General features: G+C 36.6%; 1 protein-coding gene across 21 annotated transcripts in view; it reads right to left on the minus strand.

Moving 5' to 3' along the window:
* SYNE1 (spectrin repeat containing nuclear envelope protein 1) overlaps positions 1-18,441 on the minus strand; it is a 490,159-nt gene that overhangs the window by 324,066 nt on the left and 147,652 nt on the right. For 20 of the 21 annotated variants that reach the window (XM_058735689.1, XM_058735694.1, XM_058735678.1 and 17 more), the window contains 4 exons: positions 16,807-16,944; positions 15,010-15,174; positions 5,923-6,035; positions 5,199-5,367 (listed from right to left, as the gene is read on the minus strand). In XM_058735689.1, the coding sequence (XP_058591672.1) occupies positions 5,199-5,367; positions 5,923-6,035; positions 15,010-15,174; positions 16,807-16,944 (585 nt within the window). Of the gene's footprint in view, positions 1-5,198; positions 5,368-5,922; positions 6,036-6,138; positions 6,316-15,009; positions 15,175-16,806; positions 16,945-18,441 lie in introns of those variants that run through there. The other variant, XM_058735698.1, reaches the window with a different exon arrangement.

Consider the following 18,441-nt stretch of genomic DNA (forward strand, 5'->3'; position numbering starts at 1 on the left):
TCTAGGCATATGTAGAAATACTGAAGTCAGTTTCTTCAGGATAGATATATGGATATTTTGCCCAAATTTACCAACCTCAACCTTTTAAAAAAATATATCAAATTAAATCAACTGCCATAAAATAACCTGATTATTCTGAGAATATAAACGGATTCCACACTTTTATTCTAACTCAGCACTATTGAGAAAATACTCTATTTCTTCTCCACCCAAGGGTTTGTTTTTAGAACAGACTGAAGTTTCTCCAGACAACCTGGGGCTACCATTTAGAAAGCACTAAATCTGGAAGAACATTTTAGTATCCAACTGTGTTTTAGCTGTGGGATTGTGTGGCTCTTTGAACATTAATTCTAGTGAAAGATGGCTCTGAGGAACTTAGATTATAAATAAATGGCACAGTGCACACTTTCCTCAAAACAGAAAGTACAAAAATGTTTACTAGTAGAAAAATTTTAAATAATCACATATCTCATCTACAATTACAAAAATTACTGGGGTGCCTGGGTGGCTCAGTTGGTTGAGCATCCAACTTTGGCTCAGGTCAAGATCTCATGGCTCATGAGTTCAAGCCATGTGTTGGGCTCTGTGCTGACAGTTCAGAGCCTGGAGCCTGCTTCAGATTCTGTGTCTGTCTCTCTCTCTGGCCCTCCCTCCTGTTCTGTCTCTCAAAAATAAGTAAACATTAATTTTTTTTTAAATTACAGATAAGATGTATCTATACCTGTATGTAATTTACATATTACATATTACTATTACTGTTACTATTACTAGAGTAATAGTAATTTACAAACTGACACTGTAAAATTTAGAGCGCACAAGAAATCCGTAGGTAAATGTTATTGTTAACTCCAGGAAATATGAAATAGCTCCTGTTTCAAAGATTGGTCCTGCTATTATAAAGCCAAAAAATAATGCAATTATAGTTAACAACATATCACCAAAGGCTCTTTAATTTCTTTTAACTAGTTCCTCTGATTTGAATCCTCTAAAATACTTGATTAGTGTATTATAAAATGCAAATTAGCCTTTAAAAACCAGCTGAAGTCCAGTGTAATATGCCGATGAATGCTTAATATGGAGATGCAAAATGTTTGAGTGCAGATCTAAAACTTCATAAAAAATTTCACAGACATCCCTCAATTTCATTGGTAAATGTTTATCATATTGCAAGATAATACTTAAAAGCATTACATACATAACACATTGCATAGCATTTTATGCTTATAAAATGTTTTATTTATGTATTAATTATTCTTCAGGAATAGAGTGAATAGGGAAAGCTCTGAGTTACTTGGAATGAAGGATTCTATGATGAATATTTACTTCAGTAACTTAATAGGCTGTATTATTTTTGTCTGAGAATGAAGTAAAACAATAGTTGTCTGGCTAATTAATTTTTCAGCCTTTTGTTCTACTTCATTAACCTTCCCTGTTCTCCAACTAGGGGAAGAGTAACTTACTGTAACTTAAATTTAGCATAATTTAACCAAATGAACATACCATAATTTGATCAAAAAAAGAAAGTTACAACTAATTTGTAAGACACTGTAGACCACTGAAGAGATAAATATATTTGGCAATGTTTAAAAAATAGTCTCCATTTATTTTTGGCTCAAATTTCAAGAAGCTAATGGAAAAACAATTGTTCTAAGTGTCAGAAGAATGGGAAATTGCACCTGTCTGGACAGAAAGACTTAATTAAATATGCCTTTGCTAGAGTTGTTTACAAATTAATTAAGAATGAACATGAGAGCAAATACAGAGTAAATCCATTTAGTAACATGAATTATTTTATCTATTAATATCATTTTGGTAGGAGGACTGCTAAATCTCCTTTTCATCAGGAGCTATCTGCACAGTCTTTCAGAAGGGTATAAACACAAAAGTATACTTAAAATAATAATGGGATTAATTTATTTCTTTCACAATAAGGCTTACTTTTTGGATATCAAGTTCAACAAATAAGCCATGTTATTGTTGATAGCACTTCAAGAAAATTAAGATACCTCTTTATCCCACTAAATTCAAAGTATTAGTGGAAGATACTAAACTTCTACTCTTCTACTTAGTGGAAGATCAATGTAGAGATAATAAGTAAGTTTCACTTATTGATTTCACTTGAATGGAGCTGAACCAGGTAATTTAATATTTTAAAAATCATCTTTGAGAAGAGGTTTTAACAGGATCGCCTACTTACACTGATAAAATAATTACAAATAATAAAAAAAATTCACATTACTTATGTTGCATTCATATAGGCCACAATTCTAAGAGTTCTTCTTTTATGAAAAAGAATGATCCTTCTTTCTTCCATAGTAAAATTGAAGCATGTGTTAACAAACATGGCCATGTCAAGAACAATTCTGACAGCAAAAACCAAAACAATTATCTCCTGACTTATATTACAGTAGGTAATCTCTTATGAATAGTATGTGGCCTAGATTTAATTAACAAGCATTCATGAAATATTTTCCAAGAATTTCTTTAGCTCACAACAGCTGCATACCTGAGCACCTAGTACAAGAGGTAAGTAGGAAGCACATTTTTTGATTCTCTAACCCTTTAAAAAATGATGTATTTTTTTGCATATGAATGAGATGAATTGAGAATTCAAACTAAGGAAGAGATAATTATGGAACCTTTACATCCTGCATATTACTTTGGTTATTAGATGATGTAGCAGCATATGGCTCATTACAATAAATTTTTTTAGAAACCAAGGGAAGGACTGGATTTAAGAACTTGATTTTATTATTTTGTTTGAAAGTCTTCACTCTTTGAAATGGTCCGTTCTAAAGAAAATTGTTTTCTCACAAATTCCAAAGGGATAAGAGAAGCTCTAAGGGGTGTGAGATGAAAGGAAAACAATATGTGTCCATCTTTGTTTCTTACAAAAGCCCCTATTATCCTATTATTATTATTATTATTATTATTATTTATTATTACTAAAAATTTGGGAAAAACTAAGTCTCCTAGAAATTAAGTTATTTATAAAGTCACATGGGTAGTAAGTAGCTGAACCATGATTCAACACATTCCCATGTAACATCCATTTAGTAACATGAATTATTTTATCTATTAATATCATGTAACAATCTCTCGTACCTCACCACCCCCTGCCCCAATACCATGCTGCCTATAACATAAATAATAACAACTCTCACTATCAGGCTATAGTATATTAGTGTAAAACATTGTCAGGTATGAGCTAACATTAAATGGAACTAATATTTACATGAGCTATACTCCTTAGTTCACTAAGCTACAGGAGATCATGTTAATTATTTGGTCTTTTAAGTTCAAAAAAAAAAACTTTTCACAGCCAATTTTGTTAGATTAGTAAAAAGTTCAGTACTTAAGCATGGCTTTTGGTTCGGGAAGATGTGACTTCAAATCCTGATTCTACTTCTTACCAACTGTGCCACCTAAAACATGTGGGTTGAGCATTGAAAGGCTTGATTCCCTCAGTGAAACCGTGTGAAAATGCCACTGGGGTTGTCACTGGGTTAGAAGATTACACATGGAGGACACTGGGCTCATGGACAACACACAACATCCCAGTTATTAAAACTATTAAACAAAAAAATACTTTAAGGCCCTTTTCAGAAAAGACGGGTTAGCCATAAATAGGTATTTTTCACTGTGGAATAAGAATATGCAGAAATGGTCATAAAAATGTCACATGTGTAGCATAATTATCAAGTTTGCCAATTACCTTAAGTTGTGTAGCAGTTTAAATCTAGCAGCTTAGTGAACTTCTCTTCATGGAGAAAACAGAAGTACTGTTTTTCTTTAATTAATATTTATGAAAGTTTTATCATTATAACAACTCTCTACTTACATATCTTTTATCTGAGAAGTTCAAAGAGAATTACTAACATCATTGTATTAGAACATTAACCTGGTGGAACAGCCCCATTAAGCATTTCAGTCTGATTGGCTGTCCTTAAATAGCTAGAACAAAGACAGATCTGCATAATTACCTACTGAGCTCAGAGTGTATCATTTGACATGACTAAATCCAAAAATATAAATGCACGTCTGTAATTTAATATTTAAAAGACTAACGTAATTGCTTGAAATTAAAAAAAATAAGATTTTTCATGACTTTCCATAACAATTAAATATGAATAAGGGAAACATACCATATAACAGATTTCACATTTTTTGACAAATGTTTCCAAGACAATTATAGTAAACCTACAAGAAGATTTTACTGTAAACCTATTTATTTTCCAAATGCATCTTGTTCAGTAATCACTTTAAAAATGTAATCAAAATATAGCAAAATACATTCTGGTTCTAGAATGCTTCAGCAAAGATATGGTTTTAATCAACATTCAATCATTCCAGTTACAAAGCTCACTAGTCAGGTTAGAAATGGATTTGTATTTTAAACTTATTAATTTATCAGTTTGAATTTGTGATTAAACACAAGTGGTGAAGTACAGGACTGAGATGCCTTATGAATATGAACTTTGAAAACAAGTTTGTATTGCTAATAAATTTGGAGGGGGTATGTTTAGCTAACAGAAATAAATTACCTTTAATAAATAACTCTCTAATTACATGTAGTGAAAACTGATAGAACAACCTAATTTCTTCATTAATGCAAGGCTACTATTCCATGTAAATATAGAATTATTTATACTGACAGCCCAAAATATAAGATAGTCTTTAAAAATTAAATTGGTACAGAGATTCACAGACAGAATTTTACTTTTCCTGAATGCACACAAGAAGCAATGAAACTCAGAGACGTGCTGGACCTAATAATCTAAAAACTAGACAGTCCCCTTTTGGATAACAGAATTTTCTGAACTACTAATGATTCTTTCTTAGAGACGTGAGGATGATCTTTAAGTATTTTAATTCAGTTTCAATAGTGAGCTCACAATCAAAGTCATGGGTATGCAATGCAAAAACTTCTTTTTTTTTTTTTTTTAAAGCAATCAAGCCAGTCACAATGGTTCGGTATGATTCATGAAGCTAAGTCTTTCTGTATTTCCAAAGAATATTAAGTGTATATTTCAGGTTACCATGAAAAGCTTACTAACTTCTATCAAACCCATTTAACATACTGGTACCTTCATGTTTAAATTCAAGATAAAAACTACAACGTCAAAGCAACCGATAGGTATTAAATGCTAAATCCACGTGTCCTCTGATTTCTTTGTCAAAGCACCAGAGAGACTTACGATGTAGTTCTGCAGAAGGAGCTCCACGGACTCTCTCCTCCCATACTTGATGATCCAAGATTTCAGCTTTGACTCTGCAAGAACCAGCAGTGAGAGCAGACGGTACTTTAATTCTAGAAATTCCATTTTCATTAAGTGTAGCTCTGATGTGGAGGAAACAAAATGAAACCTAGAAATAAAACACCGAGAATTTACAGAATGTAAGTAACTAATAGTAACAGAGCAGTGCTTATTTAACCTGTTACACGTCAGTGCTAAATATAATACAAGCACAAAGTCTTCTAAACTCTGGCTGATCAATCACTATCAGGAGCTCTGATTCCTTTTCTAGCTCTGGATTTAAAGGCAAATCGTGATTGATTGAAGTATTTAATTTAGTTCTTTCCCCTGCCAAGACAACTCTCATCTGTTTCTTTTATAAGCTGTTTTTGCAATATTACATAATGTTCCTCACGGTGCTGAATAAAAATACAGCCTCTGAAGAAACCATTTCTGTGATTTCCAGGCTGTGGGGATATTCAGGTTTACTCTCTGCAAATAATAACATATTAGGATGTTAGCATTCTTAGCATATGTTATGGGAGCTCAATTTTTATGTACTAAATGTAAGCACCTCTGTTTAAAAAAAACCAACAGTCAATTCATTGAAAAGAAAAGAAATGGAAGAAACATCCACCGAGTTTTTAAAAAAAGACACTTCATTTCAAACCAGCCATTCTCTTACCTCTCGGCCATGTCCTCTAATTGATCAGGTGGTACTGGGATCCCGTTAACAGATCTGGTCCGGTAGATTTCATGGAATGCTCTTTTGTGGGCATCTGTGTTTTGAAGCAGATCCTAAGACACGATTTAAAAAAAAAAATAAAAAATGAGAAAACATGTTCACAGGAGGCTAAGAAGCATAATTTTCAGCTTGTACCGATGAGTCAATGTACTCAACAATTTGATCGTGCTGCTCCATCCAGATGTGGCTTGGTGCCTTTCATAGGCTTTTTACCTTGTACAGGAGCCCTGGTGCTTATCCCTAAGACCTGTGCTAGAGCTGTATCTAATAATTATGGCATCTTTTAAACACACACGACAGTTGCAGAGCAATGTATTCAGACATTTTAAAGGCACATGGTCCAAAGGAAAATGTAGTTGCTGCTATAAACAATGATGTGTTAGGATTTTTCTCTTTCCTTGATTTTGAATAAACTGGTTTTTAGAAGCTTAAAACTAAGCAAGACTAGTTTAACCCTTAGTTTTTAGAAGCTTACCACTAAGCACAACTAGTTTAACCCTTTAATGGTTTTACATATATATATATATATATATATATATATATATATATATATATCACTATTTTTATTTTACTTCTAACACATGCAGACTATTATAAAGTGAAATTTGCTTGCCATCTAAAGTAAGTCATATATCACGATATTATTAAATATTCTTATGGTTAGAAGATTTCAAACAAGCACAGGGAATGTCCTATAGAAATCAGACTGGAAAGATCAAATGTGATGTTTATAAATATTCTTTATAGTCTGTATAGAACTACACAAATTTTAATATTTTATTTCTATTTGTTTTCTGAGTTTTTCATTGTCGGTAGGCTTATTCATATAAAGACTTCACAGGTGTTTCACAGTTCCTAGCCAATTTCTCATATAGAAGCAAAGAGAGATGAAAGATGGTTCATGCCATATTCTCTAGAGTTTAGTTTGTTTCTCAATAACAGAATAAACACCCAGCAGTTTGTCACTCAATGAATGTAAGACCCATTAGCCCATCAGGATAATACATTAAAATTAGCATTTAGTTTAACCCACACGAAGATTTTGTGGATTAATTGGACAAAATAGAAGCAATAAAAAGCATAAAGCCACAAGTAAGAGAGACATTTGATGGAAGGGGGAAAAAATGAAGGCACTCATATATAAATTAAAATGTTAAAGTCATATGTATTTGTTCACATAAAGGTCATATGTGTTTGTGCCTTTTAATTTGAGGGACATTAGCTTTTGCATTGTAGAAAAATCTAAGGGAAAACTATTTCTATCCTGGTAAATTTTGTTATTATAATATATTGATCTGCTTGGAATTGTAGGTAACTGCTCAGATATTCACAAGTTTCTCAAGCCCAGAGGGAGGGCATTCTGTGTAGGAGCTGATCACAGGGGACAAAAGACTGTCTTAGAGCAACTAATGGCTATGAGTATTTCAGTCACTCTTTTCCTCCTTTATAGCCTCTTGGCACATTTCTACGGCTTATGATCTTCGCTGAGACCCACTCAAGTGAGTGCAGAGCAAATTTAGACCCATCACCACACCCAGCTCCGATTTATTCTATGTGACTATATGTTAATGTGTAAGTAGGGGTCTCTGACTATATTGGAATACCCATATGTCCAGTTGCCTTCTAAGAAGTCTTCCTTATTATAGTCAGTATCTAGTTAACTGAAAATATCATGACAAGGTATCAAAACAAACAAAAACATTTTTAAAAATATGATAAAGAAACTATAGTGGGCATGACGTCACTGGGATCTCTGAAAAGCCATCTCACTAAAAACCAGCTAGATGCTGAGCACAGTCTGTGACTTTAATTCACTGGTGCACTTGCAGGAAGTAAGGAAAATCTCTTAGGTCTCCCACTCCTGTTAAAATATGACCCTAAACTGAGGCGCCTGGGTGGCTCAGTCACTTAAGCATCTGACTATTGATATTGGCTCAGGTCATGATCTCATAGTCGTGAGATCAAGGCCTGTATAGGACTCTGCACTGGACATAGAGCTTGCCTGAGATTCTCTCTTTCCCTCTTTCTCTCAAAATAAATAATTAATTAATTTTAAAAATTATGACCCCAAACTGGATCACAGACCTAGCAAAAACCAATGGGAAAAGCTGATTGTTTGGGGCAAAAATCTATACCATGACTGCAGAAGTTGAGTCTTGGAACTCGGATAAGGTGGTAACAATAAAACTCAGAATCCTAATGAGCCAGAACCCTCAAATACTAACAAAAGAAAACTGGTATGAGTGTAACAATATCAGACAAACTAGATTTGAGAATAAAAATCATTATATCATTAATTGCTTAAGGATGAAACTTCCAATTTACTAGTGTCTGTGTTAATTCTGAACATGCCTAAGAGAAAGCTTCAAAATGCATTGAGTAAAAACTGATGGGACTATAGGGAGAAACTGACAAATCTATGCAGCTGTGGGAGCAAACAGTGCACCTCTCTCAGTCACTGAGATGGAACAAAAGAAGTACTAGCATAGTAGGGGTGGGGGGCAGGGGAGAAGGGAGGAGAGGAAAAGGGCTGTCAATCTGTGGACCTCACAGGCCTTTGTAAGAATTTTGGAATGCTTATTTCAAGTAGGCAGAAGCTGGTGGGAAGTTTGGAGAGGGGTGAAATGAATAAACTTGCATCTTAAAAGCATTGCTGTGGCCATGTTATTGAAAATGCCCTATCCTTGATACGTTGCTTTCCTTAGCTTCTAAGACAACACAGGAGCTGGATTCCCTCCCACCTCACCATTTGCTCTTTCTCATACTCTTCTGCTGGTTCATCTTCTACTCTTTGATCTCTGGATAGTAGATTCCCTTAGGTCTCCGTTCTTGACAGTTTTTTCTGTCTATACTTCCTTATTGAATATCTTTAGTCTCAAAGCTTTCAACATCCTTCTATATGCTAATGATTCTGAACAGTTATCTCCAGCCTCTACCTGTGTCTTGAGCTCCTGTCTCTTATCTCTTACTGCCTACTCTACATGTCCACCTGGATGTGAAGAAATCTCATACTTAGCATGCCCCAAACTAACCTGTTGATGTTTTTCCTCAAACCTGCTTCACTGTCTCTCCATCTCAACTGATGGAAATTCCATTCTCCAATTGCTCAGTTGAAAAATCATAGTGTCAAATATGACTCTCCTTTCTTCACAATAAATATCTAATGCTGCAAATTGCTCTGCCTTAAAAATATTCAGGGGTACCTGGGTGGTGTAGTCGGTTAAGCATCCAACACTGGCTCAGGGCACCATCTCATCGTTCGTGAGTTTGAGCCCCGCATAGGTCTCTCTGCTGTCGGCACAGAGCCCGCTTCAGATCCTCTGTCTACCTCTCTTTCTGCCCCTCCCCTGCTCACTCTGTCTCTCTCAGAGATAAATAAACATTAAAAAAATATTCAGAATCTGACCATTTTTCGTCATCTCTAGAACTACCATCCCGGTTCAGGCCACTCTACCCGGATTACTGCGACTGGTTCCCTGGCTTCTACCCTCTGTTACGAAGCCAGGTTTTTCTCACACAAGACAGAGTGATGTCATCATTCTTTGGGTAAGAAAGTTGATGAAAAAAGATGGTTAGATTCCAACAAAGAAAATCAACAGTGTCAAAAGTGCAATTAAGGAAAGAAGGAAGATACAAAGAAACAATATTGGGGAAAAATAGGAGCTTAACTACAGGCACAGAAAAGATTACCAAAAAAATATATTTTCAACTATTTTGAATAATTTTATGGCAATAATTTTGAAAACGTAGTCAAATGGACAATTTCCCAGTAAGTATAAATTGGTGTTATTGACCCAGTTAAAATTCTGAAAGCCTGAATATTTCTAATCATTTTCAGGGGCTGGGAATACAACTGTGAAAAAACAATAATTCTTGCCCTTACAGAGTTCACATTACAGTATAGAAAACCAAGCACTAACTGAGATACAGAATTAAAAGAGCAGTTGAGATGCAGATAAATACTAAAGAGAAAAATCAAATAGAGAAGAGGGAAAAGGAGTTGTGATTTCAAAGGGGTGGCCAAGAAAGTGTTGACTAATAGGTGACATTTCAGTAAAGGAAAAAAGGAGACAAGGAAGAACATACTGAGAGACTGATCAGTGGGAAGATGTTTCAGGCCAAGGAAAAGAGAACATAAAAGACAATGGCAAGGGCAAAGGGGTTGAGGTGGGGATGTGCTTGCCTGTTTGACATCATCTTTTCAGTGAAGTTTCACTGACAACCCTCGTTAAAATTGCAACACCCCTAATATTCTCTGTCCTTTTACTTTCTAACTGAAGATAAATTTTACTTATTAGTTATTTATGTTTATTATTTCTTATATGCCTCCCCCCATTAGAAGGCAAGTTATATGAGTGTAGGAATTTTGGTCTCTTTTTCTTCTGGGTGTATCACAAATGCCTAGAACACCACTTTGCACACAGAGAGCGCACAATAAATATTTGTGGAAAGACCGGGAAAGATTAGAAAGGCACAGCAAGAGGAGCAGAAAGAAAATGAGGAAACCAAATGAAGAAAGTGTTTCAAGGATTCAGAAATAACTATGTGAAATCCTTTTAACAGGCGAGGTAGGACGAGGACTGAGAATTGACCATTAAGCGAGGAATAAGGAGAACTCTCGTGAACCTGACATGAATAGCATGGCAAGAGAAACCTTGATCCAAATGGGTTCTAGAAAGAATTGGAAAAGACAGTTCTGAAACCAAAATGAGCATGATAACTCTTTCAAAGAGCTTCACTGAAAAAGGAAGGAGGAAAAATGGACAGTAGCTGGAAGCAAGAGTAGGAGGAAGAAAGACAATTCTTATTTTTTTAAATTTTATTTATTTTTTAAATAATCTCTAAGAGGAGAGGATTAACAGCATATACTTTCTGTCGGTGGGAAAAATCCAGCAGAAAGAGAAAAAAAACTAAAAAGGCAGGAACTAGAGGAATTGTTTACTGGAGAAGAGCAGGGAGGATGGGCTCTCATACACTACACATGTGGAGGGGCTGGTCTTAGATCAGAGCACAGATGGTTCATCCCTAGTAACAGAAGTGAAGACTGGGTATGCAGGCACAGATGCTTGTGGGTGGGTTGATGTGGTCGTGGAAGCTGGCGGAAATTCCTTTTCGATTGTTTCTATTTTCTCAGAGAAATAGGAAGCAGTGTCACCAGCTGAGAGTAAGGATATGGGAGGAGGTGTGGAAGATTTGAAGGGACAAGGTATGGAATAGCTGTCCCCGAAATAAAGACGCAATGGAATCGGGAAATGCCTCTGGAGTGCCAGGCAGCAGTAAGGACCCACTTGGGTTAGTCATCGTGCCTGGGGGTGTGTTTTTCTGCAGGCACACTCAGCGGCATGTGCGTGGGCAGGGACTAGGCAGAGAGTTGGCTTCAATCGGGGTTATGTTTTAATCAGGACAACAGGACGAAGGAAACCTGGTCAAGACAATTAGCGTACGTACAAAGGAGTGACCTTTGCGGATTCGGCACTGAATTTAAATAGAGCACAAAAGGAACGGATGCCTAGAAGAGGGTGAGACTCAGTAAAATCAAAGGATTAAAGAGCACGGAGTCCGTGTGTTTTGGAGCCAGGGCAAGTTTGATTGGACAGTGAGATACATGCTTAAAGAAGACACTGAAGGAGTTTCAGTTACTGGTGATGACAAGTTCTAGACTATGCCTTATGCCCATCAGGGGCATAGAGGGAAGGATGGGATCACTGAAAGACAGGAGATCAAGAAACTAAGAGGCCAGGTTTTTGGCAGAATCATCTATGGGTTACTGAAGTTTTTAAGAATTATGGCATGCATAGCCATGCAGGAAATTAAATCTTCAAAAAAGGAGGGGAAGTGACCTATGTAGGATTGATAACCGCAACACGGATGGGTAGTAGGTGGTAAAGTTTGATGGCTATTTGCATAATTCCTTAAGACGAAAAGCCTTACTTTGCCAAGGCTCTACTACTAAAAAAATAACTAGTAAGTTTAATTACTCTACATGTATTACATGCAATAGTTTTGCGGGCATAGTTAAGTTTAGAGTTTAAAACAATCTGGACTACCAGCTATGTGACCTTGGGCAAAGCACTTAAACTCCGTCTGCCTGAAGTTTATTCATTGACAAAGTGAAGATAACAATAATAGTTGTCTCACATCCTGCATGTCAACTGCTTAGCAAAATAAAGTACTTAAGACAGAAACATAGCTGAATACTCAATTATAGTTAACTATGACTATTTTTGTCATCTTCCTAGATAACTACGCATTAAGGTATCTGGAAAATAGAAAAGCTAGTAAAGGTGTATCTTGCTTTTCGGAATAATATGATCCTACCTACATGTAAGTTAAGTTAAAAAAAAAAAAAAAACTTTGGTAGACCATTTATAAAATAACCCCTTTGCCAAAAAAAATTAAAAATTATCTGAATCACGTTTTCAAACACTGATTGTGTATTAAAAGACAATCGTCATGTGGTATGTTTTTTTTTAAAGATGTGAACCATGCAGAAAACCAAAAATTTGAGATCTTGATAGCCTATCTAAGTTTTCATGGCAAAGCCATAGTTACTTTTAGACTGGGATAAGTAGACAATATTCTCAAACATTCTTGCTTATGTATTAATGAGTCCTCTATTGTGCTTTTTTCCATTATTTGTGTAACCCTCTCTCAAGATTTCCCCCTATTCTTAATATAGTGGGAACTGCATTTCCAAGCCAGCCCAATATTCCAGCACAAAGTAGTGATACCAAGTTGATGGGCTGCTTCTTCTATTGAAGAAGACTAGAATTTTAGTTATCTCAACAATGATTCAAACTGCTTACATCATCAAAGCTTATCTTATTATAGGTACCTAATAAATATATCTTAAATAAATGAGAATTGATTTTAAAATTAACAATGACATTGTTTTATGACTCTACTACTCTCAGTACCTGTGCCCAGACCTAGTAAAAGTCCCTACCTCAGTAAACAGATCATTCTGGAGATTTGCCTTGACCTAGTCCTAGCCCTTACTTGCCTCTGCTTGCTTCCTGTTGTCTCTTCATTGCATTCCCTGACCTTCTCTTCAGTCCTTTCTGATTTTTAGTCTCAGATAAGCATCTTCTCCAGCTCTTACCCCTTCCCTTTCCCTACTCCATTTCATTTTGGCATTTATGGTTGTTCGTTACACTCTGGTAAAAAAAGGTGGTTCCAGCTGCACAGTTGATGGTTGGCACAGGGTCTCTATCTCTCAAAGGAGCCAGGAGAGTCACGAGGGGCCTCAGTTCATATAATCACTGAGACACAAGGACAGCGTGTGTGCATCCAACTTAAAACTCAACGTTCAGCAGGTGTTGCTGCAGCCTAGAGTGTGCAGTGAATTAACATGTCCGTTAAATCTTATCAACTGGTAAATAGCACAGCCAATATGCTTGGACATTTTCTCTGTGGTGGAGCATTTAAATCAGACCTAAGTATATTATGCAAACAACAAACACATGCTGTGTCTCAAACTTCTAGATTGGAGGCACCTTGTACATAAAACTGGCACACAGTAGGCCCTCGGCATGTACTCACAGAATTAGCACATCTAACCCACAATCCATACCCATTCTACATCTGATTTTAAACCCTAAGGTAGCTTCTTTTGTATGAATTAGTCACCTCAGTTACACATTATTTCAACTGTTACATGACGCATTAGGTGGTAGTTACAACGAATTGCTAATCTGTTGAAGCGGTATTGTTGTGTAATCCTGTCTCAGCATTTCCCCCTATTTTTAATATACTGGGAATCTCAACAAGGACATAGCCCAGGTTTTTCTGCTTCTAAGAAGACTTAACCTGACTCAGTCCCAGAGAAAAGTCTTGGGACTTGATCTCTTATCCTCTATCTTCAGAGACAGTATAGACTAGCAGGCCTGGATTTTATGTGCGTGTATCTCCAGCGATGGAGCAGACGCCAAAGTCATGCTTACCAGAGAAGCAGATTCTAGGGGGTTTTCTGTGTGTTTTGTGTATGGTGGCGGTGGTGAGAAGGGGAGAGGCTAAGAGATCAACAGCAAAACTTAAAGTATCTGGAGATACTGATTACAACTGAAGAAGGGCCAAGAATAAACGCGGAAAGGACCCTGACCGATCGTGCAGGAACACAAAATTTTGTTGCGTCCATCTTGTTTGGCGGCCGGATCTGGGGTGAGTGAGTCGAGCCGAGAGGGCCAGGAGCTGAAACTCCATGGCACCTCTGTACCTCTACATTTCTAGTTTCAAAGATAAGGTCCCAGAGGGGCCTGAAACCAAATCTGTCATGAATTTGCCTTACAGTCTAGTTTAGAACATAGAACAGTCTATTTCCTCGAAGCAGTAAAAAAATATTCCTATCTTGGCAGAAAATATACGTGAGCCACAGACTGCCCATATTTGGTCACCTCCCCTTGTCTGGTTTCCACATATACAGTAATCCCTATGATGACAGTAAATGAGGTACACAAACTCAGTTGCACGAAACACAGGACTGAGTTAATATGATGTTAGTGAAAAATAGCATTTTTAGTTAGGTCCCACAAAACCCAAAGAGGAAGATGTTAGAATTTATACTAAGCACAGCTGACTCTGCAGTACACTAAAAAAGTCGCAAATAAAAGTCATCAATGCCTAATCCCACCACTTCCTAAAATCCCCACTCTCCCTTGACCCCCTGCCCCCTCATAGCAAAGGACATAAAATCGTGGTAACTTGGCTTGCCTTCCTTTGAGAACGGAGACAGGAATGAGGTCTAGAACCAACAGCCAACCACATTATTACATAAATGTGTCTGTGGGCTTACCTTTCAAAAAATAACATATAGCAACGGCAATAACAAAGATAACTGCCCAGAAAATTCTTCAGAAAATAAATCTACTGGAACTGTCGTTAGCAAGCAAGGAAGACGGAAGTGGGACATCTCAGAACCTGTATGAATGGACACTTGGGAGACGCGCGTCAGTGGAAGCTCTAAACAGCCAAGTCTTCAGACAACACTAGGACTGCTGTGCAGGAAGGTCTCCCCACCAGAACTCTTACCTTGTGTTGCTCGCGTTTCCGTTGTATTGTGTTGGCCGTTTCCTCATGCACCTGCTGAATGGTTATTTCCTCTCTCAGGGCCACCTCTGCTCTGTATAACCAGGCACCTATGGTGCCCAGAGGTGCAGGGAGAGATTTATCAAGCTGTATATGCCAGTCAAAGAGCTGAAATACAAAAGTGGAAAAACAATGTCTCTCAGAGGACAATTCCTTAAATTCCCTCAAATGACTTTTAAAGCCCACATAAGGATTTAACTTAATCATCTTGTGTTACTTTAATAACTATCAAGTAAGAAAATATCTGTGTTCTGAATGCGGTACTTTGAGAATGAGGAGGAAATTAGAGTTACAAGCAAATTTTAAGGAAACAAAATACACCTTAGACATGGAAGGGTATTATTGGGAGCTTAAACAATTTTCTACCTATAGGAGTAGCACAAAGCCCCCACTGATTTTTCAATTTGGCCTTTGCTGAAAGGGAAAGGACTGGGTTTGCTGACGTGCTCCAGGATGTAGTTGTTATACACTGGGTACACTATTGTGTATCCTTTAAAATCTCACACAGGGGAACAGGTGCAGAAAAATCAGGGTCATCTAGATATCTCTGGAGGGAAAGGAACATTCAGGATTCTTTCTATGAAACTACAATTCCCTAACCATTTCTTCATTTCTTCCCCTTTATCCAATTGTTTTGGGGGGTGGGGGGGGGTGGGGAGGAGAGTGCAAGAAGAGGAGGGGACAGAGGATCCACAGCAGGCTCTGTGCCGACAGGCTGTCAGCACCGAGCCCAATGTGGTGTTCGATCTCACGAACTATGAGATCATGACCTGAGCCAAAGTCAGACGCTCAGCTGACTGAGCCACCCAGGTGCCCTTCCACTTTATCCAGTCTTAAGCACTGTTTCCTAACTTACTGGAATACCAGATGGGATAGGTTGAGGTGCTTGGGAACTAACCTATTCTCTGGTAGAGTTTGTGGGGAAAAGATAAATAGAAGTTCAAGACAAATATTCTCATTAGTGATAGAAGTTTCAGTGATCAAGTTTGAAATCTTGGTCTTTAAGTTTGCAAAATATTAACATGAAATTTACTGAGCAGTTTTTCTTCAGGTTCATGAAAGACCAGATTAGAAGATTTGCTTAAATTAAAGCATGTAAAACTAAATGTGCATATACAAAGATTAGTAACTATTGATGAAACCTAGCTATAGACTTTAGAGAAGTTATTGAGGCTCCATTCTTGGGAGAGTCACCTTTTCTAGACAACCCAGAATTTAGTTGTGTAAAGTGAGCAGTAACCCAGGTGGTGTTGCAGGATTTCAAGCCATCATCTACTACGTGAAACTACATGTTTGGGGCGCCTGGGTGGCTCAGTCGGCTGAGCATCCGACTTCGGCTCAGGTCATGATCTCACAGTTTGTGAGTTCGAGCCCCGCATCAGGCTCTGGGCTGACAGCTCGGAGCCTGGAGCCTGTTTCGGATTCTGTGTCTCCCTCTCTCTCTCTGCCCCCTCTGTCTCTCTCTCTCTCTGTCAAAAATAAATAAAAAATTTTTTAAAAATCTTACAAAAAATAAAAACAGAAAAAAGAAACTATGTGTAGGGCAGACAAAGCAGAAGAGTTGTTCAACCAAGTTCAGTACTTCCACTAACTTAAAGGAAAACTCCCATGGCTAAGTCTTTCCCTCCTCAGCTAGAGGCAGTAGGACCAGATGACATATCACTGTTTAGAAAACATGATGGAAAATGTTCTTGACTAAATTACATAAGCCTTAGTAAAATTAATCACGAGAGAACTTACCCTGGAGGACACTCTATCCCAGGACTGCTTTACCAATGCTTGGTCAAGTGACAATTTACCGTCTCTATGTACTGGTTGTATTAAATGTTCAATCTGTTTCCTTTTTATTTCATATTGAACTCTGAAGTGCTTAAATGACTAGAAGAGGAAAAACAGAAATGACATGGACACGAGTCAAAAACAGCAAAAGCAAAGGAAACCACATTTCCTAAATAACAATCCTTCATATTTGGATAACACTCAATATACGTTGTTGATAATAATGATGACAAGTCGTCATCATGCTATCAATGATAGCACTGCCATTCATCAAGCCCTGATGATGAGCCTGGCCCCATGCTAACTGCTCTTTGCACATCATCTCGTCTGGCTTTCTCCATCACCCTACAACATCGACATGCCCTATTATTATTACCATAGGAAGCCCAGAGGTAACTTGGCAAGAACAAGTAGTGGAGGCAGGAGTAAAACCTAAGATTTCTCATTTCTAGTTAAATAATCTATGTACAAGTCCATGCTCATCAAGAAATCATAGAAAACAGGAATATAAACCTATGTTAATAATCAAAATAGTTGCTTTACTTCAAAGTAAATAACAGTTAAATAATAAACCAAATAACTTAGAGATACAAATTATATACATCAAAGTACTACTAATTTGAAGATATCTAAATTTGTGTTTAAGTAAGGCTATCTAAAGAGTTTTACATAGGGGACCTCATTTATATAATAATATTTTGCTTTAACTTTATGGCATTAAAATATTAATTATCGTGTCATTTCTTTTATCGTAGTGTGTATAACATAAATTTGTAATATGTAGATTTAACCGTAAGTCAAATGCTAATCTAAAAAAGTAGTGATTTTAAAAAAAGTTCCACATTTTACATTAAAATAACACATCCTGGAATAAAATTCCATGTCAAAATATGAATTGAACATGCCACTAAAATGTGTAATTATGTTAAAGAACGTAAGAATGGCCCTATAGAATCTAGCAGGTAACACATCTGAAAGAATCCGAGTAAACAAACATGTAAGTTCACATGAAGAACACTGGGGGGAGACGGTGAGTAACTATTTTACCACAACTTTTATCTTCCGTTTCCTCCAACTTCACGTAATTTAAAAATACCAAAACATAAAACTGATCTTTAATTTTACTTAACAGAATTTCAATTTTATTCCACAGAATGAAAAAAATGGAAAATACACTGTTATGGTAAGTAGAAACAGAAAATGCTGATTATGTAAGAAACACACAGATGAAAATGTCCCCTATATTCAGATTTCACAAGCTCTCTAACCCTTTTTTAAGAAACAGCCCTTCATCTTTGGTCTGAAGGGAGTGTTTCTATTTTGTGCTCTTCTAATCTTTTGTTTTCCTTTTATAAAATAACATCTGTACAACAGGTAACTTCATAATTTGGAATTGATTTTTTATAATTTATGCCTAAGCTAAAACACACACTAGTCTAATAAGTAGATTTACTCTGTTGTTCTATTTCTATTCTCACTTTACAGGTTTCATCATTTTTTAATGAGACTCATCCAGAAAATTGTATTTTTGGGCAAAAAAGATTACACTAGCTTTCAAAGCAAAAAATGTACATACATATAAACACATACATATTG

The sequence above is a fragment of the Neofelis nebulosa genome, chromosome 6 (assembly GCF_028018385.1).
Source record: "Neofelis nebulosa isolate mNeoNeb1 chromosome 6, mNeoNeb1.pri, whole genome shotgun sequence".
Taxonomy (NCBI): domain Eukaryota; kingdom Metazoa; phylum Chordata; class Mammalia; order Carnivora; family Felidae; genus Neofelis; species Neofelis nebulosa.